The sequence below is a fragment of the Rhipicephalus microplus genome, chromosome 3, assembly GCF_043290135.1.
Source record: "Rhipicephalus microplus isolate Deutch F79 chromosome 3, USDA_Rmic, whole genome shotgun sequence".
In the NCBI taxonomy this organism is placed as follows: domain Eukaryota; kingdom Metazoa; phylum Arthropoda; class Arachnida; order Ixodida; family Ixodidae; genus Rhipicephalus; species Rhipicephalus microplus.
Window position 1 is genome coordinate 140450905 of NC_134702.1, and position 27843 is coordinate 140478747.

Consider the following 27843-nt stretch of genomic DNA (forward strand, 5'->3'; position numbering starts at 1 on the left):
TCGCGAACAGGCCATGTCGCTAGTCCACGCAGGTCATCGAGGCATTGTTGCCATGAAAAAGTGCGCCAGAAGTTATATGTGGTGGCCTGGTATCGACCATGATATAGAATTAACAGTTCACGATTGCCAACCTTGCCAATGCAACCACAGAAGCCCGCCAAGAGCCTCTATTCCTGAATGGGAAAGACCAGACACGCCTTGGCACACCCTGCACATTGATTTTGCTGGACCTATCGAAGGGTGTTCGTTCCTGGTGGTTGTAGACGCATACACCAAGTGGCTGGAGGTAAAACAAATGGCTACAACGACATCGGCAGCAGTTATCGACACTCTGCGGTCGTTGTTTGCAACGTTTGGCCTACCGCGCAAGGTGGTCTCGGACAACGGCACTCCGTTTGTGTCCACGGAGATTCTCAAGCTTTACAGCGACAACGGCGTCTCGTCTGTTACATCAGCTCCTTACCACCCGGCTACGAACGGACAAGCCGAGCGCTACGTGGCTGAGCTAAAGCGCGCCCTTACTAAAGACCAGACTGGGACAATGCAACGCCGCATTGTGCGCTTTCTCTTCAGACAGCACAACACTGTTCAAAGCACTACTGATCAAACGCCAGCGAAATTGATGTTCGGACGAGAAATGAGAACCCAGCTGACAGCAGTTGTCCCGGAGCCCTCAGCGAAAGCACCGTCGGAGGAAGAAAAGCTCCCGCATAGCAGGAGAATCGAAAGTGGACAGTGCATATACGCCCGCCAGTTCCACAGAAAGCCCGGCTGGGTTGAAGCGACGGCACTCAAACGCATAGGTTTGCGGTCATGGTTCGTCGGCATTGGTGGAAAGGCCACACGTCGCCACCTTAATCAGCTACACCGTTCAGGTAATTTGCCAAGGGAACCTCCCATTCAAGCAGCCACCTCGACGGAAGCTTCGTTCCACTTAGCCTGGCATCTCACACCAGATGAATCGGCGCCGCCGCCCGCCGGCCCTGAACACAAGAGAAACGACACCCAGCGAGCGGAGGCTTCTCTTCCTAGTGCGTCCAGAGCGTCCACGCGCCCACGGCGGCCCCCAGATCGCTTCCAAGCGACAATCTAAGGAGGGAGGAGAGTTGTGTTCCAAACAACCCTGTGCCACAAGCGAGCCTTTGAACCCGCGAAGGACCGGATGCTGAAACTGTTTCCAGATGTTGACTCCTCCCCTTCCCCCGCTCGGCGCAAACGAGCCACCGTCGTTTCCCCCGTCAGTTCGGCCGCCGCCTCCATCAGAATAGGAATAAACTTGTTTTTAACCGTTCGAGGCTGTCTGAGCTTTTTGGACTACCGTGACCAGCGCGTACGTCTATGGGCCGACGACAACACCGGACATAACAGATGCCTAATAAATACACATGCAGTAGCACGTGGAAAAAACAGATTAGAACTATCAGTAAGAATATAACCTTTCTTTTATTCTTCCAGAAATATACACTTATCTAAGGCACAAGCAGTTAGCATTGCTCGAAACCTTCCACAATCAAAACAAATTTCTACAAAACATGTAAAATATGAAATTTGCCACATTGAATGGAGCTCATTGCCATCTGAACAAAATTCAATGATGATTTAGGGTTTGTAAGGTACATGAAAACTAAGCCCAGATGCTGTTCTTTGATTTACTGAATGTAAGTACTGAATTAAACACCACTGCCAGTAAACCAGCTTCTCACAGATGATTATGAATTCACGCGGCCCAGTCAGTGTCAGGGCAACTAGAAGTCTCGCTCTTGCTTACACTGCTGAACATGTAATTGAGCTAACAAGGCCTTAAAATTACTAGGTGGTTGCTTTCGTGTGCAGAATGACATGGAAGACACTACAGCTGGTGACAACCTGAAAATGCCATTGCACATAAGAACACAAAACACTGCCCAGACAAAAAATTAATTTTGCAGATGTAGGTCCGAAATTATTTGTAAAGGTGTGCCAACGAATCACATTAGCTTCTTTTTTGGGAGGTCGTCAAAGAGGTGCGCACCTTTTCATGCCACAGAACATAGTTGATGGGAACCACACTGGACCAGACAAAGACGTACCATGGTATCCTCACTAGTATATCCTCACTTCACCTTTTGCTAGCTCTACCCACTTCAGCATGCCTTCTTTATATCAGGGCATGGTACAGTTTGCACATATAAACTACCTCTACAAATGCACCACTTGCTGACTGTTCTCTGTGGCATTACAAGGTAAAAAAATACAAATATACTATTGACAATCTTAATAAAACAATGTATGTTTAATAAAGAACACAGCTTCTTCAGCAAAAAAAAAAAAAAACCTAATTATGCCTCCTTTCTAGGAGTTTGTGGTTTCATAAGCCTGTTGGCTCGATGAACTTGCTCTCACTAGTTTCTGGGTACTACACAACAATATCCAAGGCTGGTGCATGCAATAGTCAGTGGGCTGATCTTAGACAGCGTGATAGCAAAGTGAGTTCACCCACGAGATAGTAGCACCAAAATTAATGTGGCCAGAGAACACATACTCTTGCACTAACTTAGGCTATCCAGCTAAGATTGGCTCTGGCAATTTTCAAAAAGTAACTATGCTCAAAAAGTTCCAAACAGTGTTAGTGAGTTTGTTTCCAGAGAAAACAACACACAACATGTTTCTAACAGAAATACAGACATAAAACATATTTTTTTGTTATGTTCTTGCGTATCACCACCTGATTGCCAGCTGTGTAAAGCAGCTTCAACTTGCCAAAAAAGAACCTTGCTCCTTGACATGATGAGAAAATGGCTGGAGCCCTCTGACAAACAACACAGTGCAGCCTTAACGTAACAGTTTAAGATGTCCATGGTTTCATGGCACTGTTATCTTGCAGGATGCAAACCAAGGCTGCTGCCAAAACTATGCAGTCATTTGAGAAGTTCATGGAAGTCAGTCGCCATCCTCCTATATGAATACCTAAGTTCACACCATCGAAACATAGTTTAAGATCGGAAGAGTGTGCTGTGGACCTTGTTGATCAGAAGCACATCTCTCTCGACTCTTGTCAAACCAAGGATTATCACGAGCCCTTGACACTCTTGATGGCCGCCTGAAGGACTTTCCACTGCTCCTTGGGTACTTCGGAAAGCCTGTTGAAAATGCTGGCATGGTAGTTTAGGTGACCCCCGTCAATTCTAATGACCTGCAGATGAGAAATAATTGCAGAATCTTTAGGTATTATGTCAATTATGCATGTACGACATCATTTCAGTACGAAGTACAGTATTCAATGGCAAAGCACAATTTTTCGGCGAGACCAATGAGAGATTAAAACCCCATAATGTCAATCTCTGCCTGCCAAGTCATTTACCTTCACAATAGAGGGCTTTAGTACTGCCAAGGGATCAACGTATGCATCATGCAAGGTATTTGTGTTGCATGGCATTGAATGCCATGACAGGGCTTTTAGTACACTGCAGTGCCCACATACATAATGTGCATACGTCTGTATAATCTAAAAAATTCTTCACTGTCGCTATGCTGCCGTGAGCCCGTGTAAATGGGGGCGGTGGGCTCGTCAGGCTGTCGGAAGGCAGCTTTTATTTGCCGCCCCTCTGTCTGTTTATTTCAAGTAGCCTCAAAAGCACGCGATGCTGACTTATACGTGGTGCTGGCATTCTGAACAACGTGGAGTACTTCTTGGTTCAGCAGCTTCTGCACGTATGTCGATTGCCAGCTTATGAGCTATCTCACTGCTGTTTGCCAGGTGCAGTTCATGCTCTAAAAAGGCCCGCTGAAGCCATGTCAGCCTCCTGGCAGCCACTTGAATACCGATGCATCTCCCGTCACAACGTACTTCAAGTTACTTGGCATCTTAAAGTCAATGCACAGCTGCTCTAATGAGACAGCAACGATGACAGCTGCATGACCATCCGGCAAACTTGATGCGTTCAAAGTGAAGTTAATCTCTAATTTCAATGTAACGAAATAATATGTGAGGTTTTGAAGCCCTCGTTGGCATGAAAAGTCTATACAGTCGAACTCCTCTACAACGAATGCCACTTCAATGAAATTTCAGCGACAACGAAAATTCACGATTCCCGGTCGGCAGTCCATAAGAGTTAATGCATAAATATTGTCCCTACAACGAACACTTTTTCTTCGATCGTCCCGATTCAATGAAATTTTATGATGCAATTCAAGGCTAAGATACTCATTGCTATGCAGTAAACTCAATATTCAACAGTTCAATGCATTTTCAGGGCCTGAGAATGCGTCAACGAAGTCTAAAACACGCAATGGCATCACCAGAAACCGTCGCTATAGGAAGATAAAGCAACGCATGGTGGCCCTGCGACTCTGGACAGGCAGCGCCATCTTTGGTAGAAATCTAGAAATCAGGGATGTATATTGTACCTTTTTCCTTCCCGCCAATGTGCTGACGCTCGCTTACGTGCTTGTGCAGAGAGGGCACGCTGCATTTGAGTCATCTCACAATGTACCGCCTGCAGTGCTGCTTCACAAAGATCTCTTACCTTGACAAGCACTTTCGAGAAGCGAATCTAACAAAAGGAGTGAAGCTCGTTAGTCAAGCTTATGATGTGGAGCAGACGATGGAAGACGAGGACACCCGAGTCACAGCAAAATGCATTTCTGAGGTCCTCCGTGATAATACCGTGTATAACGTATGCCTCGAGGTAAGTCTCATTCTGCCAACATGAAGCTGCGTACTCTATCGATGTGCTGTGGTGTTGTCATTTACAGAAACCATATAATTGTTGTTTTCGTATGGTATCTAGCAGTAGCAGCCGTGTACTGTAATGTGCAAATGGTTGTGGCGTGCTGAAAAATAAACAAAAAACTGAAGTTACACGGTCATGGCATTAAAATGTCTGAGAAGTTTGAGTCATGTCTTCCGTGCCGTGGGTGCATGACCCGCTGACATCGCCGCAAAGCAGCAAGCTGAAGTTTAACCACAGCGAGTCTAATTGAAATGTTCGCCTCGTTTTTTCTTTTTTCTTTTTTTTTCAGGCTCTCGTGTCATGCTTGCGCTATCTTTCGCGAACGCAGCTGCGTTGGCCGGCTGCGACTTGCAGGGAAACTAATACAGCTTTACACGTGGAGAGCGTCCTTTGGTGTTGTCTGCATTGTTGTGTCGGCCCACAACACAACAATGCTGCGGACCTCGCCGACGCTCCCGTTGGGCCGTTTCTTCCATCGCGGAAAGGCAACTTCGCACAGCGAGCGTTTCGTTTGAGCGCGCCAAGCTTACGGCACGGTGCCTGAAGTTCCCCGCACCGACAGCAGAATGAGAGTGTGTGCACGTGTCACACACACTCCCATTTCGGCGAAACACACCGACTCGCCTGCGACCTCTCCTTCAGTTTTCAGAGCTCGCTGCCAGGGCTAGGCGCGGCGTTGTCGTCGCTCTGCAAACTTGAGCTTCGTTTCCTATACCGCTGCTGTTCAGCAAGCATACGCGCTGCCATTGCTCGATGGCGATGGCAATGAAACTTCCCTGGCCGTGCTTTCGCCACTGGCTTGCTTTTGAACCGCAGACGATCTGAGCCTGAAGCTCAGTCGCTCAGTTAATGGTTTCTTTCACGCAGCTGCTGGTTGCAACCGCGGATTGATGCCTTTTCTGATTCCCATGCTTATCACTTTGTTGGCGCTTGGCCAGTGTGGTAACTAATCATAGCGGCTGTTCATCCGAATTATCAACAAAATCAGCTAGCCACGAGTGATGTTTAATAAGAATGGCACAAAATGATGCAAAAGTCACCGCTCCACGATACCCTACCTCTATCTCGGCGTTGTTGGATACTTTTGATGGCGGACAGCTGCTGGTGTTAATGTGTTAATGCAACTGTTTGATTCGCTCACGCAGGCGGTTTTAGGCATTGTTTCAGTGTGCTTTTCACCTTGGCCTCGCTATGCATGGGCGAGAATGGCGCCGTGACGCTGCTGGGAAAGAATAGGAAGCAGCGGACATTTTTTGAATTTTGAGAATAAATGCTTCTTTGTTTTGCTAGTTCAGATCAGCTATATTTTTTAGATTTTACTACAACGAAATTTTCGCTTCAACGAAATTTTTTCTGCGCCCCATCAGTTCTGTTGTAATGGGACTGTATACCGCTCGCAAACGTCTTTAAGTGCCTTTTGCTCTGTTGTCACTAAACATGTGTGGGGCGAGTAGACTTGACAACTTCATTTGCCAACTTTTTGGGCAAATTTGCAGTCTGTAGCTGAAGCAAAGCTTCCATGGGTGCTTGGAATCTGCATTTTCCAATGAAGCTGTAAGGATAATGACTCACTTAGGTAACGAACCACCTCTGCCGCTTTCTGCTAAATTGCATTCTATTTCTTACGAGGCAAAGGCTGCTGTTTCTGTACAAACGTATGATTCGGCATTGGTTCTGTTCAAAGGCATGTTCATGGCATACATTTTCTACCCTTCCGTCAACAAAAGGTGCCATTTCATATGATTTTTTAAAGAGTTGCGACTGTACCTCTTGATGCCTGAAGAACACGCTCACACGACTAACACCGAGCTGTTGCTGATGAAAGTTTTGCCTAGTACCATATGTACATACTGCAAAAAACGACTTCTCCGGAGGTCTTTTTTTTTTTTCTCCTGCATACTCATTGGCTGACTATCAGTAAGTGGTGCCACTGCAAAAGAACATGCTCAATCAAGGGCTGTTCCAGCACTTAGAGTTGTGACAAGTGCTGCGGTTCAAATAGTATTGGGCTGTTTCTTTGGCTCACAAACAAGCAGCATGTATCAGCACAGACAGAGCTGGTGATGATGATATCCTTTATCATAAAGGCTACATAAAGGCCAAGTAACGGAGTAAACTGTTTGAACAAGTTGACGTTTTTCATTTAAATATGCAACTTCCACAGCTATGATGAATTTTTAATTTAGTTTTAGGATAATCTTGTTGTTATAGCTTTTTCTTACAACTACCACTTTTTATTAAATATTTGTGAGCAAGGACCAAACTTTATGTCTCATTATTATTTGAAATTTGTCTTTTGTATTGTCATAGCAATTATATGGACAGTCTGGGCTGGTTCTTGCTGTCTCCACCCCCGCCATTGTCATTCACGTATTTTTATATGTATATGTATATATGTATGTATGTATATATATATATATATATATATATATATATATATATATATATATATATATGTAGTGGAAGTAATAATTCAATGGGCCAGTTAGTCTTCTTGAAGGTATGAGATATGGCACAATGGGAGTGTTGTCAACAAGGATAAATATATTTATTTCCCAACAGTTTCGGGAGGGGTTCTCCCTTCATCAGAGGATGAGTTATATATATATATATACAAGGAAGAATGCACTAGCCTCCTTTTTATGTGGAGCAAACAACACCTTTCCAGCCGGGGTCGTCTGCGCACACCTTATCTCGTGAGCGAACAAAGGGAGGGTGGCTTATGGTTGCCGCGCTTTCGCAGCAACGATCAAAGTGTGCCTTGTGCCCCCTCAGCAGGCGGGAGCTTCTATGAACTGTGCTTTTAACACGAAAAAAAAAAAAAGCGCCGAAAGTGTACCTAGAGCAGCCGTGTTCTCTTAAGGCACGTTTACACTAAAGAGACAAGACACTAATTTTGGTATGCCAACTGTCCTTAGGAGTGTCTTTTGTCTTGTCGTCATAATTACACTACAACGACACAAAAAGTCCACCGATGGCCTCTGGATGACTCAGTCCATGCCTTGTTGTGCTCACAGTCTTTCGTTGGCCAATTCTGTAGTTCTCTGGGTGTACACGCAGTCAACACCAACTAAAATTGCACACCTGTACCTCATTTCAGCCATGCTTTCTGCTCTGCCATTGTCACTCTCTGGCTATGCAAAAGGGAAGGGAAGAAAAGCCTTCTGTTGGGTGGCCATGGAAGCCTCTGAGGGGGCATTGTTATCTCCCCCAAGATTTACCCCTTTGTGGTCCTTTGAAGCAAATACATGGGCTAATTGTCGCTAGGCCGCAGATCTCCCAGCACCACGCCGGCAAAAGATCTGTTGATGCGTTTTGCTAGTGTTTTCGGTCTGTCATTATGTTACACAACGACGACATGCTGTCTTTTTAGGCGTCGTCATCGGTCTAGTGTCACCATGGGGTCCGGCGACTTTGTCGGCGGGCGACTCGTCGGCCGATAGTATGAGTCTGCCTCATGTTTTCGTCGGGGTCGTGTCAGTGTCATGTTGCTCTAGTGTAAATGCGCCTTTAAACCAGTGTTTTGTAAAGTTACGTGAGATCAGATGCTAGAGTTGTTTTGTAAAACATTCAACAATGTTGCTATCGCATTCATTGCTTCACCATTTCAGGGAAACTGTGAATTTTTATATAGGCAAAAACCTTGTTTCAAGTCAGTTATACAGTGACACTATGAATTAATTTATGCTTTAAATGTGCAGTTAAGCACAGAGACCATATTTATAGCTATAATATATTAGAACCTTACTCATATCTATCTCCCTTATGCCCCTAACCATACATAACTTTTGTGTTGTGGTATTCAGTTCCAGCAAGCAATCTACAGACACCTATGCATTAGAATCACCCTTTTACATGCTTTTCCTTCAACGTTTCTGTCTAATACAACATGAACTCTTCTGGGCTGAATGTGGTGTGGAGATATTCCAATGAGTTTGGCAATGTGGTCTTCCACAAGGTCATCAAAGTGCTTGAAAAGACTCTCGTTCTCGCAAGGGAATGAAAGAAACATTAGACTTTCATGAATGATATATTTTAGCCATGGACAGTTGCATGGGTAAGTTCTTCTATAGGAGAGCTGTGTATAATGTTTTTTTTACTATATAGTAGGAGCTCTTTTTCCAGAGGTTAACTACATGTTAATATTATACGTTTTCTGGCTACTCTTTTTGTGCGTGATCCTGTGAAAAAGGTACTAGAGGGGCTGCCCTGCTCAGCATGCTCCAGGCAAAGAAATAAGACTGGCATTAAGAGACAGCTTATTGGTTTCCTACATTTGTTAGAGCTACATTCAAACTAAACTGCCTTGTCCCTTTGTGCACACTGGTTTTCTTACTGCACACAGTGCCAACTTACCTCTCCTGTCAGCCAACTGGAGTAATCGCTGACTAGGTAGGCTGCCAAATTGGCAACCTCGGGTATTTCTCCTTGCCTCTGTATGGCAACCTTCACAGCTTCTTCGGCAAAGCGGCCATCGGGGTCTAGCCTGCTGGAGGCACCCTGGACGTGAAAACGTAAAAAAATGTGGTTGTGCACAGGTGGACAACAATGCTCAAGAACCACAAGGCCAGTGTGTAACACTGCAGTCTATAAGTATATAATATGCAGCCTTTACCAAAATATTATTGAATGCATTAGTGCAAGTATTTTTCATAGTTCTGTAAACGCTTTTACTAAAGTCACAAGGCAGTAATGGCAGCCAGCAAGCCTGGAAGCATATACGTGAGCATAAAAACACAGAAAATTGCCCAGCGCACTTTTCACAAATAAGACTGATACTTTTTTCTTTCAATTGACTGCACACACTTACTCTAACACTTGCCAGCACACTTGCGAAAGAACATAAGCAAGGGGTTTATTAAACGACGTCGAGTAGCAGGCGAAGAAACGGTATAGCTAAAGACAGTCTAACAGGTTTTCCGCTAACAGCTCACAATCGGCACTCACACTTCACACTAAGAGAGCGTCCTTTTAGCAAATATCTTGCTCCTTCACTAATACAATACCCTAGCAATGAAGAGGGGCCGTCCTGGTTACAAAGGAATAGGAGGGTCGGATCATCGCTTGAGGCAAAACGTGGATTATCTCATAACTAAAGACCGGAACTTTAGGCACGAAAAAAGAATGGTTTAGGGGCCTACAATAGGCCCTAAAAACTGCCATTTAGGCATAAATAGGTATTAAAAACTATCGCTTAGGCATATATAGGCACAATTCATAATTACTTCAGTAGCATGCTCAGGACAAATATTCAACTTCTAACAAACACAGCAGGCGAATTCTGTGCTTTATGAAAGCTGAGTTTATATTTTCTATAAAAAGGAATAGCAAGAAGCACAATCATATGAACAGATTTAGGTGAAAGCTGAGGTAATTTGACATGGTGCAAAAGGCTATAAAAACAGTGACAAACTAGCATCACTTCAAGGTTTTCGGCCTTGAATTGTGCTTGCTTTCAGTCAGTATTTGATTTTATGCGAAAAAGAACGCTCTACGTCCACTGAAGTTAGTGAAGCGTACTTATGGCCTAGCACTTTCAACGCTTTAATTGCATCCAGAATATTTGAATCAGCACCACCCAAAACTTTAGACACTTGCTTTAGTACATACATTGTGGGATTCTTTGCAAGGCAGATTCAAGCTTTGAGGCAACCCCATCAGCGACAGGTCTATTGGGGATGAGGCGAACCTTACCTGCCCGTCCAGAAAAAAAAAAATGGGTATCCTTAAGCTTTCCTTTTAAGCATTGAACGCAATAGCAATCCTGTCCCTGATGCACACTTCCACCACTTAGTGCATAGCTTTATTGCATGATGTTACTTAACAAGTTTGTTACTTAACAAGTTGTGGATTACTATACAGTATAATCGATAAAGTTTAAAGTGGCTTGTGTCAGTGAAGCTTTCACATATGGCTGCATTCTGTGTAATAGGTGCATGCAAGTCCTGTGCATGCGAGTTCACAGATGTGGATATAAAAATAACAAAATGAACCTGTGCCCATGGAATGACCACAAAATACATGTTATTATTCACGCAGATTCAGGGGCTATTTATATAAAGTGACTGTTGCGTAACCAATTTTAGAAGCTTTGTGCCTATGCGTGCTTCAGAGTGGACATCAATACTAAAATACTGTAAACCTTTCCAATTTCTTCTCGCCGGCTTCTCACATGGATAGTTTCTCGATTGACGGAGTAGCGCTGTGATCCACTGGTCCATTGCCTGAGAAGGTCATTTTACGACTTCTCTTTACTCCGCATTGCTTGGCACACTTCCGACAGCTGCCGTTATAAAAAAACATAACAAAACTTATGTGTAGGCTGTAGTCGGCAGCGCTAGGCTAGCTTAGTTTCAGCTGATTAGTGTACTATAGCCTCCCAAACGCAACCGCCGAGCTGCACTACCCTCAAACCTAGCGACGACGATCTTCAAGGGGCAGTGGATACACAAGCATTAGCCTCTCCTCGCTTCGCTACAGCACATTCTAACCATGCTCATGCAACCATGCTGCACTACTCTCGAACTATGCTACCGAAATCATTTAGGGGGACCTGCTAGCGCTTAGGCGCTAGCCGCGCTTTTCCTCGCTGGGGTACAAGCCCCGCTCACGTAAAAGCGCGTTGACAGTGCGATGTTATCGGAGCTGTGGCAAACGTCACGTGCGTCGGAGCGCATTAGTTGAGTCTAGATATATGTTGGCTGTGGCAGTGCGTCGACTTATGATCTGTTTTCGCCAATATAACACAGTGTATGCGCGCGTTGACCCTATGTCAAACCATAGTCGCACCTTACACAGCCTATGCGCGCGTTTACCCTATGTCGAACCATTGTCCCACCTTACCAATAACTAAAAATATCAACGAAAAAAAAAAAAAACCTAGCGCGCTATGCACGTCCTGTTGTTAATATGGCCACACCAAGTGCTTCGTGTTATCCTCCATATGGAGAGCTCATTTAAGTAAAATGTTTACTTGACGAATGTGAGAAGACAATTTTAGGCCCTGAAAAGCTCGTATAGGCAGTAACCTCAATATAGGCACTGATAGGCACAATAAATATGTGATTAAAATGTTTCCCATCACTTAGGTATGTTAATATGTGGAATAGGCTCGAAACGAACTCCATATAAAAATAGGCATTTTGCTTTGAAGTTACGGTCTTTACTCATAACGAAGACGGTGCTTGCCCATGGATGGCTTGACCGGCTCAATGACGTAGATAACTGACGATGGGCATAGATGAAATATGGTACGGGACAGTATGTACACTTCAGTGCAAACTCTGCAGTCACGCCAGCACAGTGTAAATGCAGTTCGTGTTAGTGTCTTGGACTAAATTACAGTCATGGCAATCTTTTTGGAACACTTGATTATCCACGCCGAATGAGTGCACGAGCTGGCGGCACTTTTCAGCATACTCTGTCATTTCATAAACTGGGCTGAAATCAGAGGAATCTCATTTACACGGCAAAATTGTGTCTAGTGTGCTGCGTGGCTTGCACCCACATTAAAAAAAATGGCAAAAAGCATGTTCTAATGGTGTTGAAGTATTATATGCATACGTCACGGACAGAAGAATGACATCCCAATAAGAGAGGTCAGAATCAATACAGGTAGATCGCAAGCATGTCTCCTAGCGTTCCATTGAAACATTTCATTATGCTGTTTTTCTAGGGGCAGTAGGCTATAGATGTGCGGCGTACCGTACGACATGAATGAAAGGGCTGTTGCACGATTTCGAATAAAAATATGCAAGTTGCTCAGCAATTCCCATGATGCGTTATGACAGAGAATGAGTAAGATGAAGGTAGCAACGTCATGAGAACCAGCCGAATGGAGCGCTGCCATGTCTGTGTATCACTCGACCAATTCTCGATCCCGATTTCACCTCAAAACAGCAGAAACGGCAGCCCTTAAGAGCCACTAAGCAATATACTATAGCGATACTACTGAGTGGCAGCTGAAGTACCCCAGCGTTGATACTTCCAGAACGAAAAATCAAACGGTAAAAAAAAAACGGCCCCTGTGATCAGCTGGAATGTGCACCAGCAGAAAAACAAGACTTGCTTCACTGCAACACAGCGGTGATGAGTGGGCAGCATATAGCATGCTTCTTGCAACGTCAGCGCGTCACGATTTACCCATTCTTTCTGGAAATATAAAGAAATTAATAAAGCACAGCCTGGTGAAATTTATGATCTATGGGAACCTCTGAGTGTTGGCTGCTCCAGCTATTTGTGCATTTGCACTGCTGGCAGAGTTCTTGCCTGCTACGCCTACTTCGGGAACTCAGTTTGAAAGCTTCAATGATCAAGTTTTCCAGCCAAAACATCGTGAATTTCGTCACACTGCCTATTATTGAATTCTCTATTTTACTAGAAACAATGGGCGAATGGTCGCATCATGACTTGCTGATGCAGCGAGGAGCAGGTGACACGCTGGCCGCTTGTCATTACTGTGTTGCAGTGAAGATGACTTAATTTTTTGCGGGCACGCACTTCAGTTTATCACGACGTTTATTATTTTTTTGTTCTTTGCGATTGCAGTAGCGAGGCCTGGCGTTCCTCTTTGTTTGCGGCAAAACTGTGACCTATTATTGCTGGAAAACATAACCCTTGGAGCCACAAATTAGCCAGCACAGCAAACGACCAGCCCTGATTGTACATTAAATAATATCTAGTTCCTCGCATCCCAATTTTCTTTGTTCTTTTAATTTGAAAACCCCCTTAATTCAAAGATTTTTCACTGTCCCAGAGAATTCGAATTAACGATGTTTTACCGTACTTCTGTCATACAGCCGTCATGTCGAGATAACGGCAATTGTAATGAAGTGCCATCTGCTAAAGCTCATTTGTCTAGCAGTGCCCAGGGCTGCCACCCTTGCTGGCATAAGCACTACACAGCTTACCGCTTCTCATCATTGAAGGCGACTTCAATGTAGATGTTTCAAAATACAAGCAGGCCTGGATCACACAATACATAAAAGACGCACCTCCCAAGATTTTGTGCCCACAAAGAGGAATAGAGGTGTGATTGACCACTTTGTTGTGCTGGTGTTGGCTGAACAATTTTCAGGCAACTAAATTGTTTGTCATAGGCCCCTCATCGCAACATTAACGAAGGATTATAGCAACAACTATACTCCTGCTAATGGAGATGACATTTAACAGTGATTTGGCTCAAGTTAAGGAGGTGTCAACAGCCAACTGGACGAATATTCATGACCCTTCGACACATGCATGCCACAGATAAGTCACAGATCTACGAGTATTCACGATGTATGCCCACACAATCATCATCTTGTGCTAACGAAACATTTCTGCCTACCACAGTTCATGCTGGTAATGCGTAGCTAACGTCCTTTCATCTGCATGCTTTGCATAACGTCGATTCCCAACGTACATGGAATCTACCAATTTTTTTTACACTGAATGTGCCATGACAGGCTCACCTTAGTGTAGACAGGCCCAGGTGCAATGCAGTTGAAGCGCATACCGTACTTTGCCCACTCTGCTGCCAGTGACCTGATAAAAAAATAAGGAAGAAAAAATTATACATCCAGTTTGATCAAGCAACACAGCATCGAAGTACCCTTCGTGGCATTGTTAATCAGAACTAACAGACTGCCAAAAGTGTAAAAAAAAAAAAAAACCGCAGAGATTACTTTGAAGTACACCCAAATTTTCTGTCAATGTGTCAAAGTGAAAAAAAGTACTTGTGAATGTATAAGTACCCAAGCATGATACATTTACTGAAAAAAAAAATTGATCTACCAGATGATTGAACATCTCAAAATTGAATTTTTTTTTATCAAACTGCCTCTCCCTTCTCGCTGTGTGTGCCTGCTCAAAACACAAATAATGAATTAGAGAACAGTTACAGGATTAGTTTTGCTAGAGCAGAGAGTTAGCTTGCCCCGGTCTCAAAAGGAAAGCAAAGAGCCTTGATTGTGGCTCCGCCAAAGCCACAAGTAAGTGAACAGTGAAACAGCACCACAGCTGTTACATTCTTTAACTGGTATAGAGCATTACGGTAAAAAAAAAATGGCCAAGCTGCCACCGACACAAGAGGACAGAGCGCTCTATCCTCTGGAGTAGGTCTGCTCGGCCAGTTCTTCTTTACCGTAATGCACTATGCCAGTTCAAGTACAACAAACCAACTCGTACAAACTTCAACACTTGTAGCTGCCACGTTACCACGATGGGTGTAAGCAATGACGTAGGAATGAAGCTGACTCACATCATGAGAGTTTCGACACCACTCTTGGCGGCTGCACTTGGCGCACAATATCCGGTGCCGTGGTTAGTGTAGGTTGCAGAGATAGCCAGGAAGTTTGCTCCTGAAGGAAAAGAAATTTAGGGCACTTAGAGAAAAAGTTAGAGAAATCCCACTTTGTGAAAGTGGGTAAGCACTCAAAAGAGCACTCCCGTCTTCGTTGTTTTTCTTGCTGTTCTTCGTAAGCACACTGCTCTTTGGGCGTTTTCACAATGTGCAGTCTACCCGGACGTGACATGCGCAACCATGCCCATTGAGCACCGACTTGATTGACAAGGCGAAACACATACAAAACACATACTGCTAGCTTCACCACAGGTTTCTGCTTCTCCCATGGTGCTGCATCACCCCATAAATTGGTGTGCCTTCTAGCTAACGAGGATGATGATGTGACTTCACGTAGTAATGTCACGATGACGTCACAAAGTTTGGTGATCTGTGATGCCATGATGAGATCAAATGATGATGCCATTACGTGACATCATCACTCACTTGGCGATGGTCGCATCAGGAATTGGTTTACTCCGGACGATATAATTATTACCCAAGAGGGCATGGCTAAAGACTAACACTGCGAGACCGGGCCGTGCCACCTATAGAGCAGCAGCATACGGAACTACAATCTACATTTACAGAACATAAAGCACACATAAAAATCAATCAGTAGACTAATTTTATACTGATGACATGTACAAAGCACGAAAATCAAACGCAGTGAACAAACATTAAAAAAAAAGGTTGATTTCTCTGATATAGGAATCGGCATAACACATGAAAGTGAAACGTGTCTTCAGACAAGTAGTTGAATGTTTACTGCACATTGATTTATAATTTATATACAGCCGACTCTCATTAATTCAAACTCAAAGAAACTTTTGAATTTTGTTTGAATTATCAAGAAGTTTGAATTATCGGAAGTTCTCAGATATACGAATCCAGGTGAGTAGACACCACACATTATAATTAGGCATCGATTTTATCAGATTTAAAAGCTTTTTAAGCATTCTTAAACCCTAACAGCACGCAATAAACAGAAACCAAAGGTATAGGTTCCACAAGTTTACAGGCCATATACTGCTGATGAGACCATTTGAAGAAATCGCAAATTGGCAACTGCTTCTTTGCTATATGATTGATGTGTGGGATTTAACGTCCCAAAACCACCATATGATTATGAGAGACGCCGTAGTGGAGGACTCCGGAAATTTTGACCACCTGGGGTTCTTTAACGTGCACCCAAATCTGAGCACACGGGTCTACGACATTTCCGCCTCCATCGGAAATGCAGCCGCCGCAGCCGGGATTTGAACCCGCGACGTGCGGGTCAGCAGCCGAGTACCTTAGCCACTAGACCACTGCGGCGGGGCCTTCTTTGCTATATGTGCCTTCAGCACAAAGCTCTTTATACCAGTTGAGAAGCATCACGGTTTGGCATGCATTTGCTTCATTTCAAACATTTTTTTGCAAAGCCTCTTTTCTTGAGAACCAGAGGTGCTTATTTTTCTATTTTTAGACTGTTAAGATTATATAAGCATGCAATTTTTTGAATAGTATTGGGAAAGCAGCAGATATTTTCGGGTATGAATCCACAAAAACTAAGAATTGACCGAATGATGGAGTTTGACTTAAGAGGCTATTAAATGCATTGAAAGAATAGAGGGCCATCCAAAAAATTGGAGTTTTGTTTGAATTAGCCGAAAGTAGGAATTATCAGAGTCCAAATTATCAAGAGTCTACTGTATGTGTTTGATAGCTATAGCACCCTTAGGCGTTGATGCACCCATGTCGACACATGGTAACACTTCTCTATCACTGCAAGCAATGACTTACAACTGATATACATGTTCCGGAGACATTGAATTGCATGCAACGTAGCATCATGCAAATCACACGTGGACCATAGGCATTTTAAAACCGTGCAAGCGACACCGAACGAGTTTTCACTGAATTGTTTTGTGAAATCACGGTCTGCAGCAGCGAATGGTGAATAATTTGCGAGTTGACGACCGTCCTATCGGTGTGCTTGGCATACAGCATCACGTCGATGAGCAGGGTCCTGCTCGTGGGTTCCTTCGACGAAGGTACGTACGATCCTTTTGGTTTTGCATCGGTGTGTATAGGGCATCTAGCTGGGTTGCCATGCGCTATACTTTGGAAACGCAGGAGGTGGAGTTAGCATCTTGAGCCATGAACACGCAAAGACCTCCTTCTCCTCCCTGGTCTGTCCCTCACTGCACTAAACTCACTTGTGTGACATTCGTCCATCGACGCCATTATCTCTCGGCAAAGCTCAACTCTTTCGTTACCATGCCTCTTCAAATTGATCACCGATGATGAATGCTATTGATAGTAGTTTTTTAATGTTGAATTTGTTTTGCATGCACCTAGCCATTCCTAGTCGTAGTTCAGCCACTGACCTCCCAAATTCAGTTTTAATGTCCCTGATTTGGTAACATAGTAATTTTTGAGTGAACTTTTCATGAAGCAGTGTGTGTGTCTGTGGTTGTGAAGATGCATTTAGCTGATGAACTTGAGAGAAATGCGTGGCACTTCTGGTTATACTGCAGTGAAATCAAGATTCTGTAAGCGAAAGAACCTTAACAAGTCAAATATCAAATGATGACATGAGCGTCGCAGTCTGACAGTGTTAAGCCATAACGATTGCCTTAAATATATGCCAGCTATTTATTAGAGAGCTGTTGTTTGGAGTCCGAGGAAATTTATTCAACAAAATATTATTTGCAAAGGTTCGTCGCATGTAGAATGTGTGGAGGTGCTTCTTTTAGACAGTTTCCAGTAGCTTTCATTTCGCTTTTGTTGTTACATCAGTCACAGGCTCGCATCCTGTGTCACTAGTCACTCCTATGGCGTCATCACGCACACATAGGTGAGCACCTGCACCACGGGAAATGCACGCCGCCATAAACTATCTTCCAACCGCACCTGAATAGAGTGACAACGAGCTTTGAGTCCGAACATTGCAGCATCTCAGCTTTAAGCTCTGATGACGACTATGTTCTGCGTCAGCCTGGGACATCCAGAGTCAATCAGGCATTGGTTTCATTTACGACCTCAGGTAGTGTTGTCCGGAACATGAGCGTAGCTGCTGACCTTTGTGCACAAGCTTAGAGCTACTTTGGTTACGTGCGAAGTCCACACATCGGTGGGGCACGATGTGCTGATGCCCGCTGCAGAGCTTCTCCTCACGACAAGAAAGCCACTAGAGCACATCTCTAGCCTGCACTATGGAGCGGCGCGAGACATTTAAAGTCTGTCCACGATTTCGTTCTTTTTTTTTTTTTTTCACTACTATCTGCCCACACAACATAGCACAGCATGAAAGACTTTCAAAGACAAGAATGGGCAGTAATATCCTTGAAAAACCGAGAGTACGCTATCACACACAGCAAAGTGATAAAGCCGACGTACTCACCGCAGTGAGGAAAAAAATAGTAATTGCACCGTTACCCAACCATACCCACCCAGACCACACCTGTCAAAGAAATCAGAGGTCCCAGGACTTGCAGAGGAAATTCGGACATTGCAAGGAAGCAGTATTCATTGTCGCAGCTCATCGTTGTCAAAGCTCATCGCTGTCGAAGCTCATTGTGAAGGTCATGCTCTATTGTGCCAAGTGAGCCCACATGTTTGCTTGGAGGTTGTAGGGCACCCTACATCAGCGACACTACCCTGGTGTTTACCCTGACACCAGCATCCGTCCGAATGCTGGCATCGAGGCACCGTACCACAGAGCTGAGACTACCCGAGCGTTCTTTGTTGGTGTTCATTAGTGCCATAATGCATCTGTCTTCTCGACTTGTAGACAGTAGCACAGCCCCAACAAACCAAGAGATCGGGAGTATCAGATATATAAGGCACATCTGAAGTACTCTTCCCATATGTGCTAATGGTGCAGTTGGTTAAGCAACCAGTTTTTATCACTGCCGACCGAGTGGTCGTGGGTTCAACTTTCGCGTCTCCCAAATCGCTGTAACTATTTCTTCTAGTTTATTTGTTAATAATATGTCCATGTAAATTTTAACAACATTATATCTGTGACAGAAGTACATCAGTAAAGGTTTGGTAAAGCCCAACATCAAACAGTTTTGTGTTAAAAAAACATCATCGTACAATTTACTAAGTACTTGCAAAGCAGTTCAAAAGCCGAAGCACAAACCTACAAGAAAAGTACACTTAGATTATGCAAAAGGATATGAATAAAAGGCAAGAAAGAGCAGCCTTATAGAGCTTGCAAATTACTTGCAACAAAAAACTTACATTTATGCAGAATAGTATCACTAGTGGTTCAGCTTTAGTCCAGTAGTAATGATTCTCTAATTGTTTTCCTAAATGTTTTCTGGGAAATTCTCAAACTGAAGAGGTCTGTAAGGTAGTTAAGAGACAGTTGTTGAGGAGGCTAGGAATTCGCACGGCAAACTTTTGTTCCTTATAATTTGTTCTTAAACATGGTTAACTACGTATTCAACTATTTCTGAACTTGCAACCTGTTATTTTACACAGTACTATTTACTTATGAAAGAACAGTTGTGTGTGTATCTGAAATCACTTCAAAATATTTAGACACAGTTTACACATATATACATCTAAAGTTAGGAACCTTAATAGCTAATAATTTGCAATGTCACCGTTTGGTATTGTCCCTGTGTTCAAACTTTACAACTGCAAGTAACGTGGAGTTTTGAAGTGATTGAAGCGATGGCAAATTAGAATGAGTTGTGCCTGATGAGCCTAGAAGACAGTAAATTAATTAGAAATATATTATAAAGCGATATATTTTCACACTTGTTTGTAAAAAAATGTCGCAACATATCCCTCTATCTTCTTTTGTTGCTCATAAGTTACTACCAATATGAATGACCGTTCACCTTTTCCCGCCTGAATCAGCCTTTTGCCCACATCCAAAGTCACAATGGCCGTCCCATTGAGCACAATGTCTACAACAGTCTTCCAGGCATTGGTGGACAACATCTCAGTAGGGCTGATGAAGTTTCCCGCTGCATTGTGGACAACTATGTCTGGCAAGCCAAGTTCACCAACGCTCCTATCTACTGCTGCGGCTACAGCAGAAGGGTCTCTGACATCTGCTGCAATGGCCAAGATCTGCAGAACAAGACACGATGAGAGCCCAAGTTTTTTTTTTTTTTTTTTTTTCGTTAGCGGCAAATCTGTTTATGTAGGTCGCAAAAACTTTGGTCTGTACAATGGGTACAAAAGCCATCATCATACTGATCCTGCATATGCTCTGTTCATACTGTTTACTGTAAAGCTCTCTGTGAGCTATCATCAACCTGTGCTTCATCTATGCGGTACAGGAATCGGGCGGACTCCACTATCAAGTACAACAGGTGCCGGCATTACATGAAAACTCTACTTGGCGAAATGGAACATGTGAAGCACATAAAACAGAGAGAAAAAGAAGGAAAAAAAGAAAAATAGACTAAAAAAGAAAAAGAAAATTTCAAAGCACGCACTAAGTTATGTAAGGTTTGAAACTGAAGCTGGGCGATAGCGACATGTAACAAAACAGCTGCTACTGATCCCGTTAATGGGGAGGCAATTTCAAGGCTGATTCCAACAGCTGATGTACCGTCAGCCCCCCCACAACTCACCACAAAAACACAGACGATTTAGAGTAGGTCCCTTTAGTGTGCCAGCGAAAGCCAGCTGTGTTCTAAAGACAAAGTCAGATTGAAGAGTTGGCAACACAAATAAAATATATATTCTCAGTTAAGACAGTGCAAACATCACACAAACATGCACATTCGGCAGTAGTCAGTTATATAATTCACAATATAACTTACAAAAAATAATTGAAACAATCAAATAAATTACACTACTAATGCAATCTCATGCATTTGTAGTGTAACACTCACACAAGCTCCAGTGCTGATCGTTGTCTTTCTCGTCAGTCTTCGATTCATTACATGCCTTCTCGGCAACACACTTCAAAACCTTTCACTGCTCGCTTGGCGTCATCATTCGATTATTCAAGATCAACTGACTATACACAACCCACTTGATCAATATAACTTGTTCACTGGCTTCACCATCCTACTCATTCACTCAATCCCCACTCACTGCCTTGACACTCCGTTGCCGCCTGCTTATATCCCTTCGTGTCTTTATTTCTAAAGCTTCCAGGAGTCTCCTCTGCACGTGGCATAGTAAAAGCTAGGGAAAGGACGAAAGTCTTTCTCTTGTAACAGCGCTAATCGAATTCACATCATGCTTCCGTTTGTGATGTTCCGAAACTTTGCCTGGAACTTGATCCAAGACTGCTCGTTGTCGGCGGCTACTTCGAAAAAGAGGAACACTTGTGTTTGATATTTATTTTTTCCTTGCATGCGCTCTGCTGTGGCAAACTGTTGATGCCTGGGTTTAATGCTGCTGTTTGAAATTGATGACACGTGTTCAACTGAGCCCTCAATTGTGACAAAAGCCAATCACCTAGAAACAACCTAATTACAACAACAACGACCTAAAGCCAAGCAATGACCCAGAAGCACCCCCGAAAAAACACAACCAAGAGCCAAGCAGCTACCACAAAATAACATAGCATAACCTCATTGAATCCTACAAACAACCTCGAAGAAGCCTTTAAACAACCGAGCATCACCTAGCTAAAGCCTAGCAACAACTTACAAGCAACCAGACTAGACTTAGAATTGTCCAGCTGCACTGGTTCAAGCCTTGCGCGACTTTGTGCGAGCTCTGCCATTTTCTTCTCTCAGGATTGTGGGTTGATGTGGCCCTAATACGTTTTAATCATTTATGCCTACAAACTGACGGCAGATGACACTGGAGCACGTTGCATGCAACTAGCCCGGAATCTTTAATGGGGCCATGACACGACCATCTAATAATTTGGCATTTTCAACGAAAATAGAAGTAGCAGGTTAATGTTGGTACTCAAAAAATAGACTGCAAAAGAATATTATTCTGGTGCAAAATAAACCCTGAAGTTTCCACCTATAAACCTAAGCCACAGCCAGCGACCACCATTTTGCCATGATGAGTGTGACATCATGATCCGGATGGAGCGGAGCCACGTCTGTTACTGAATCAGCGACTTCCCCACATGTGGTCAGTGTGTTGTTGCTGCACCCAGTGGCATCATTTCAGTTGCAGCACATTGTTTAATTCCATTGGCAAGCTGAACAAAACTGAAATTCCTCGATTGCACGTGCAGCTGACAAACAACAAAATCTTATGCTGGAATTCAGATGTTCATGCAGCAAGCATCTTAAGTCACAGCTTGCAAGTGTGCCAGCATTGCTAGACTGTCAGGCCACTCACGTTTTTTTTTTAAATATTGAAGTACAGAGCAAGTGCACGAACAAATGTACCTAAATTTTGCCAGCTCGGTTGTGAACGCAGGAAGATTAACGTAACGTGCACAACACAGAGATTATGATAAAAAGTTGTTCGTCGTGGCCTGTGAACAGCAACGAAGTGGATGACAAGGAAACAAGCCACCTGTGATTATGTGGAAATATGTGTAGGCTTGCATTTATGTACTCCTTATGGAACAATGTCAACACAACCACAGAATTTTTCCCAGAGTTATTGATCGGCTTTGTATGGTCTTTTGTGAATAGAGTGCTGCCATGACATGAGGAGTGCATAAATGAGAGCCTATTCACAATAATAAATATTGCAGGAAGTCGACGCTCCTCTACGTCAGCTCTACCATTGTTATTGGCATGCGCACTATTCATTAAAGTACAACTAATCAATTGACCCTAGTCTCCGTTCCCTTGAAATATACGACCGTCTGATAGGTGTCTATACTTTAACTACACCAATACCGCTATATAACGAAACACTGTGTAAACCGACTCAATGGTTATCAAAACACAAAGACAGTTTTTTGCCAACACTAGAAGTAAGAAATTTTGGTGACGCTAAAAAATCCTAGTTTCGGATAATGTCGATATGAAAGGGCTCCGTGCAAAAAGTTTATGCCGGAAATATAAACAGAAGCATCGTGGTAGAATAGGGAAAACAACCGTTTTAGATATTGAAGCTGAAAAAAGAAAGAAATGTCATCATTGCTAGTCGCACACAAATTATTCAAGCCAAGAGAATAAAGCAGAATCCGCAATTAATTGAAGTTGGCCTGTAAGCAAGCATTAGGACAAACTTTTTGTATCAGCATCTATACCAAAATAGAAGTCTAGACTACTGAACCAATTTATTACGAAAAATCTATGAACATTATGTCTGCAAGTGGCTTCACATAACCATAGCAAGACCCATGCATGCAGAAGCACTCGTACAGTACTCATGAATTGAGAAGAGACAGTTTAGTAATGCGCAAACTTTTGTTTCTATACTCTTCAGTTCGGGATATACCACCTTTAACACATAGGTAGATCAGAATCAACATTACCTTTAGAAGGCAGATTCATTGCGATATGACATGGTTACCTCGAGTAACTGCACGTACAAATTGCCACACAAAAATATCTGAAGTTGCACTTGAATTCATGAGTACTGTAGACTTGCATACGGCAGAAGGATGAAACACCTTGACAATTCAACCCCAAGAGCTAACTTGCTTATCATATTCTATCTGAAAAAACACACATGAAGTCAAGTTCACTATGTGTGCATTAGCATGTATAAAAAAGCTGTGACAAAGTAGGAACACTTACCTTGCTGCCAGTTTTTGAAGAGATCTCCTGGGCCGCCTTGTCTAGGACTTCTTGTTTCCTGTTTAAAACAATAAGCACATACAAAACTTAGCACTGTGCATATAAGCATAATATTTTATATTATGCCAGGCCATAAAAACACAGAGCCCTCATTGCACCAAGAAAAAAAATTCTATTGAAGCGTGGGCATAAAAAGAAGACACCAACAAAAATTTAAGTGCTAAAGGCAAGCTATGTGCACTGTAAAAATTCTTACCATTTCACTCACAAGCAGAAATGGTGCTGCATTGTTCTTGTACAAGAGAACGCGATAACTTTGGATCAAGGTCTCTCTCAGAGAGCCTGAATGCCCTGAAAGTGAACCTGACAAACATCATTACACCCATTTTTCCGATATAAATTCATCATGGTGTTACATTAAAACATATTTTACGTAAAAACCGTACATCCACCAGGGCACACAGAAGCTAGAACTTTTGTCATATCTGGCACTTATGTCGAAGCTGCAGGGACTGGTAGTGGTGTAGATTTCTTGTTAGCTGCCTTCAAAGAGCACCTAAGCTCACAACACACATATCTGGTGGTTTCTGCTATAATTCTGGTCCAGGCACGTCGCCACAGAGATTTTTCAGCACTGGCTTATCTGTAGTGAACTTACTAGACACATCTCATACCTCACCCCACTAACAGTGGTTTGATGTGTTTTTGATTAAGGAGAAAACAGTGAATTTCACGTTGCACCTAACTACCCGATTATGATGCTTTAAGGACTTTAGATGATGCTTTAAGGACTTTTAAGGACTTTATGATGCTTTAAGGACTTTAGAATGTGCCTAGCGGCACATTCTAAATTTATGTGTAAGGGAGTGCCAAGGAAACTGCACATTCTATGTCACACCCTTTGCATGAGTCCCTTCCAAGTGAATAGCTAACTATTTTTTTCCACCTTTGACATCCCAAACGCGGACTTTTGATAGCCTACTATGATGCTTCTGCATGTAGCACTGGTACAGCAGTGAAGTTAAAAAGTAGTCGAAATTCCCATGATCACTGGCAATACGCATAGGTTTCAATTGCACCTTCGTTTCTCACTCTTCATTTATGCCACGTATGTGAGCAAACATTACCGCTAACTGCAGTGCAGGAAAACCCGACCTATTTATGACTGTAATTCAAAAAAATCTTGCAGCGCTTAGACAATATTTGCCACCAAATCACATTTAAGACAAGCCTAGATGCATCAGCACTACTCGCGGAGACACTGCAGGCAATAATAAATCTGCTCTGTTGGCAGCAGTAAAACTCCATGCAGACGATACTACAGGAAGCTATTCAATCTTTATTAAGGCCAGACAATCACAATATACATGGGATACTGGTGCCCCACACAGACAGCCCTGATCCATGTTCCAGCAATGAAACATTTACGAATCGTAGAAATGACGCTCATAATGAGACGTCAAGGGACACGAAATACAAGGCTGAAAGAATAGTCTTATGTAGTCCTACCATTGAATAATCTCACGGTGAGAATAGTCTTATTATAAAATATTCTCACGATAAGAATAGTCTTACCATTGCAGCAGTAACATAAAGAATCACATGAACGACAAAGGCAAGAGAGAACACAGCACCATGTTATCATGTATCTCTCTCATCCAAATATGTCCCTATACCATCTAAGTTCAGTATGATGACTTCAAGCCAAAGGATGATAATTAGGTAAGCATTTGTCCTCATCAAAGACAAAAATGTGACCCTGTGTAGTCAAGCAGAGTTGACAAGTTGATATACCTGCTCATTATAGTGACGCTGGCGCCAAGCTGTGCAAACATCTCGGTCATCCCCTTGCCAATCCCAGTGCCCCCGCCAGTGATAATTGCAACCTTGTTTTTGAAGCTGCCAGGTGGTAGCATCGGTGTCATAACAGGTGGAAAGAGCTTTTTCGCTGTGCAGTAGTGGCGAAAGCGTGGCAACCTGTTCTGGGAGAAAGCCAATATATAGCGGCGATTAGCTACAGCTGAATGACATTAAGCCCACATTACACAAGCTATGACAAAAGTACGAAATGAAACTGCCTTTTACTAGTAAAGAAGTGAAGATGTAAAGGCTTCTCTTTGTTAATTTTTATTAAAAGCTTTTTTAAGTGAACAAAGTTAAAACCCTAAGGGTTATTTTTAAAAACTTACCATAATAGCTAAACTTTTGGTGGATTAAAATGTCCGAGTAACCTATTAAAAACATGGAAACGAATCTGGAAAGACTGTACGTCTAAATCTCATTGTTTATTTATAATACTAGTCTGTATGCATGCTTGTATAGAATTTATTTTAAAAACACGCTTTGATGGTCTGCGTTCAGAAGAAGCCATTCATAAAATGATAGAATGCCCATGATTGATTGACGTGTGGGGCTTGACGTCCCATAATCACCATATGATTACAAGAGACGCAACCAAATGCCCATGATGAGGTGAAGTTGTTAGTCATTAAGTGACAATCTTCATAGAGAAGTTGTTAAGAATCAGTGAGCATTTTGGAAATTTTTGCAATAAAAACGATCATTTCAACAAGGAATCAGCATAATCACAGTTCCTGTGACCTACTGGTTATTTAATTGTTGAAATGATTTACCTATTTTTGTACCGATATACACAAAATCACCAAATAAGAATTGGAGGATGGCAAACATGGCAACTCAAGGTCACTTCTAAGACTGGAGTAATGCCTTTCGCGAAATTTCCTGTTAAATTTTTAGTTTTTCAGAGTTAGAATTACATTATGAGATTTGTATAAGCTTCTGCTTGATGCTTTCTGCTATTCAATTTCGGCTAAATCGCAATATGACGAGCTGTAACATGAGCTCCCTTCACACTGTGAATAACTTGCACAGCAGCATCACCACCCCATGAATGATTTTAGTTCGTTTAAGCTTCAAAAAAGCCGTGTAATTTGTTTTGAGAAGTCCTCGAGAAAGTAAAACGGCTGATAATCTAAGCGAAAAAGCTTAAAGAGTTTGTTTTCTTTCCAGGTCGAAGCAAAAGTAGAAACAGTCAAACAAGATCGAGTGCGCATGATTCAGCCACATAGCTTGAAAAACCGGACGAAGTGACATCCAGATCACATGGCTATTTATAATTGTGATGGTTCATGATTAATAAAGCCCTCGCATACCACTCTTTCACGAATCAACCTTGAAATGATACCGGTGTCACACGGGCACTTCTGATCGCGATCAAGAAATCCGATACCGATCAGCCTTGATCGCGGCCAAAATATGTGCCCGTGAGTAATAGGTGGCCGTTCAAGCACTGAAGTTACATTTTAATACAGACAGCTTTAGTGATATAAACGTGGCTACTAAAAGGGTGAAGTAGCGTGTCTGAATCGGGCTCACAGACTGAACTACCTGTTAGCTCAACCAGATTTCCCATAGGTCAGATAAGGATGTGCAACATTGGGACTTTCAAAGCGGTACAGATCGATAATGACGAGCGTTAAGAACGCCTAATAGTAGAAGAACTGGTGGCTGGTGGCGTGTACAAATTGAACGCTGAAAGTCGTAAAATCAATCTTGAACGACTCACCATTTTGAGTGGATCCGAACAGTCGAAGTTTCACAACGTACTCAACTGTAAAAACACTGGCAGTAGCTTCAACAAGAGCAAAACGCAAGGCTCAAAACCCATGCACTACTAAAGCAACATGAAACAACTTTACAAGGAGAAATATGGGACTATATAACCACACCCCTGCCTTGCTGCGGTTAACAAGTAATCACGAAGGACTGACAGCAAAGGGGAGAACAAATTCGAAACCGAAACTGCTGAACTCATAACTGCCTTCAGTGCCATTCGCAATTATGTGTTTCATTCGAATCAGTTTTGTTCTGAATTTGTGTTGATGTTGAAATCAAAACTCGCCCTAAATACCACAATATATTGCTTTAAATTGTGCTTTACAATGTCGCATTTTTCACGTTTCTGCAAGGTTTGTCTCTCACCTGTACACCATGGTCCGTGTCACGAAAGTACAGTTAGGGTGGCTTCACGGAGGAAGGAAAAAGGTGGGTGGCTTGATAGGGAAGTGTGATGAGCGGCAACCGGCAAGCAGTGCCTACGCAGCGCACTGAAGCCTCTGAAGAGGAGCCGCGTGGGGGCGCGCGCAGTCGTTTATAC

At 42.9% G+C, this 27843-nt stretch overlaps 1 protein-coding gene across 4 annotated transcripts; it reads right to left on the reverse strand.

Moving 5' to 3' along the window:
* Positions 1-1424: 1424 nt before the first annotated feature.
* On the reverse strand, positions 1425-27801 carry LOC119170719 (2,4-dienoyl-CoA reductase [(3E)-enoyl-CoA-producing], mitochondrial). 4 transcript variants are annotated; one of them, XM_075890328.1, is made up of 8 exons: positions 27669-27801; positions 25461-25643; positions 23667-23724; positions 19875-20109; positions 14953-15052; positions 14165-14237; positions 9069-9212; positions 1425-3172 (listed from the first exon to the last, which is right to left on the reverse strand). In XM_075890328.1, the coding sequence occupies exons 1-8, from the start codon at positions 27677-27679 to the stop codon at positions 3050-3052; spliced, it is 927 nt and encodes a 308-aa protein (XP_075746443.1). In that variant the 5' UTR covers positions 27680-27801; the 3' UTR covers positions 1425-3049. The 4 variants fall into 4 exon arrangements, with proteins under 4 accessions (XP_075746443.1, XP_075746446.1, XP_075746445.1 ...); XM_075890331.1 differs by having other exon boundaries at positions 25461-25648; positions 27669-27799; XM_075890330.1 differs by lacking the exon at positions 27669-27801 and adding an exon at positions 27253-27470.
* Positions 27802-27843: the final 42 nt, after the last annotated feature.

Excerpts from the sequence above, each read along its gene's own strand:
- LOC119170719 (XM_075890328.1), bottom strand. Across the intron at positions 9,213-14,164 it reads CTGGGCCTGTCTACACTAAG|GGTGCCTCCAGCAGGCTAGA; the intron begins GTGAGCCTGTCA and ends TTTCACGTCCAG. Across the intron at positions 3,173-9,068 it reads CCAGTTGGCTGACAGGAGAG|GTCATTAGAATTGACGGGGG; the intron begins GTAAGTTGGCAC and ends TCTCATCTGCAG.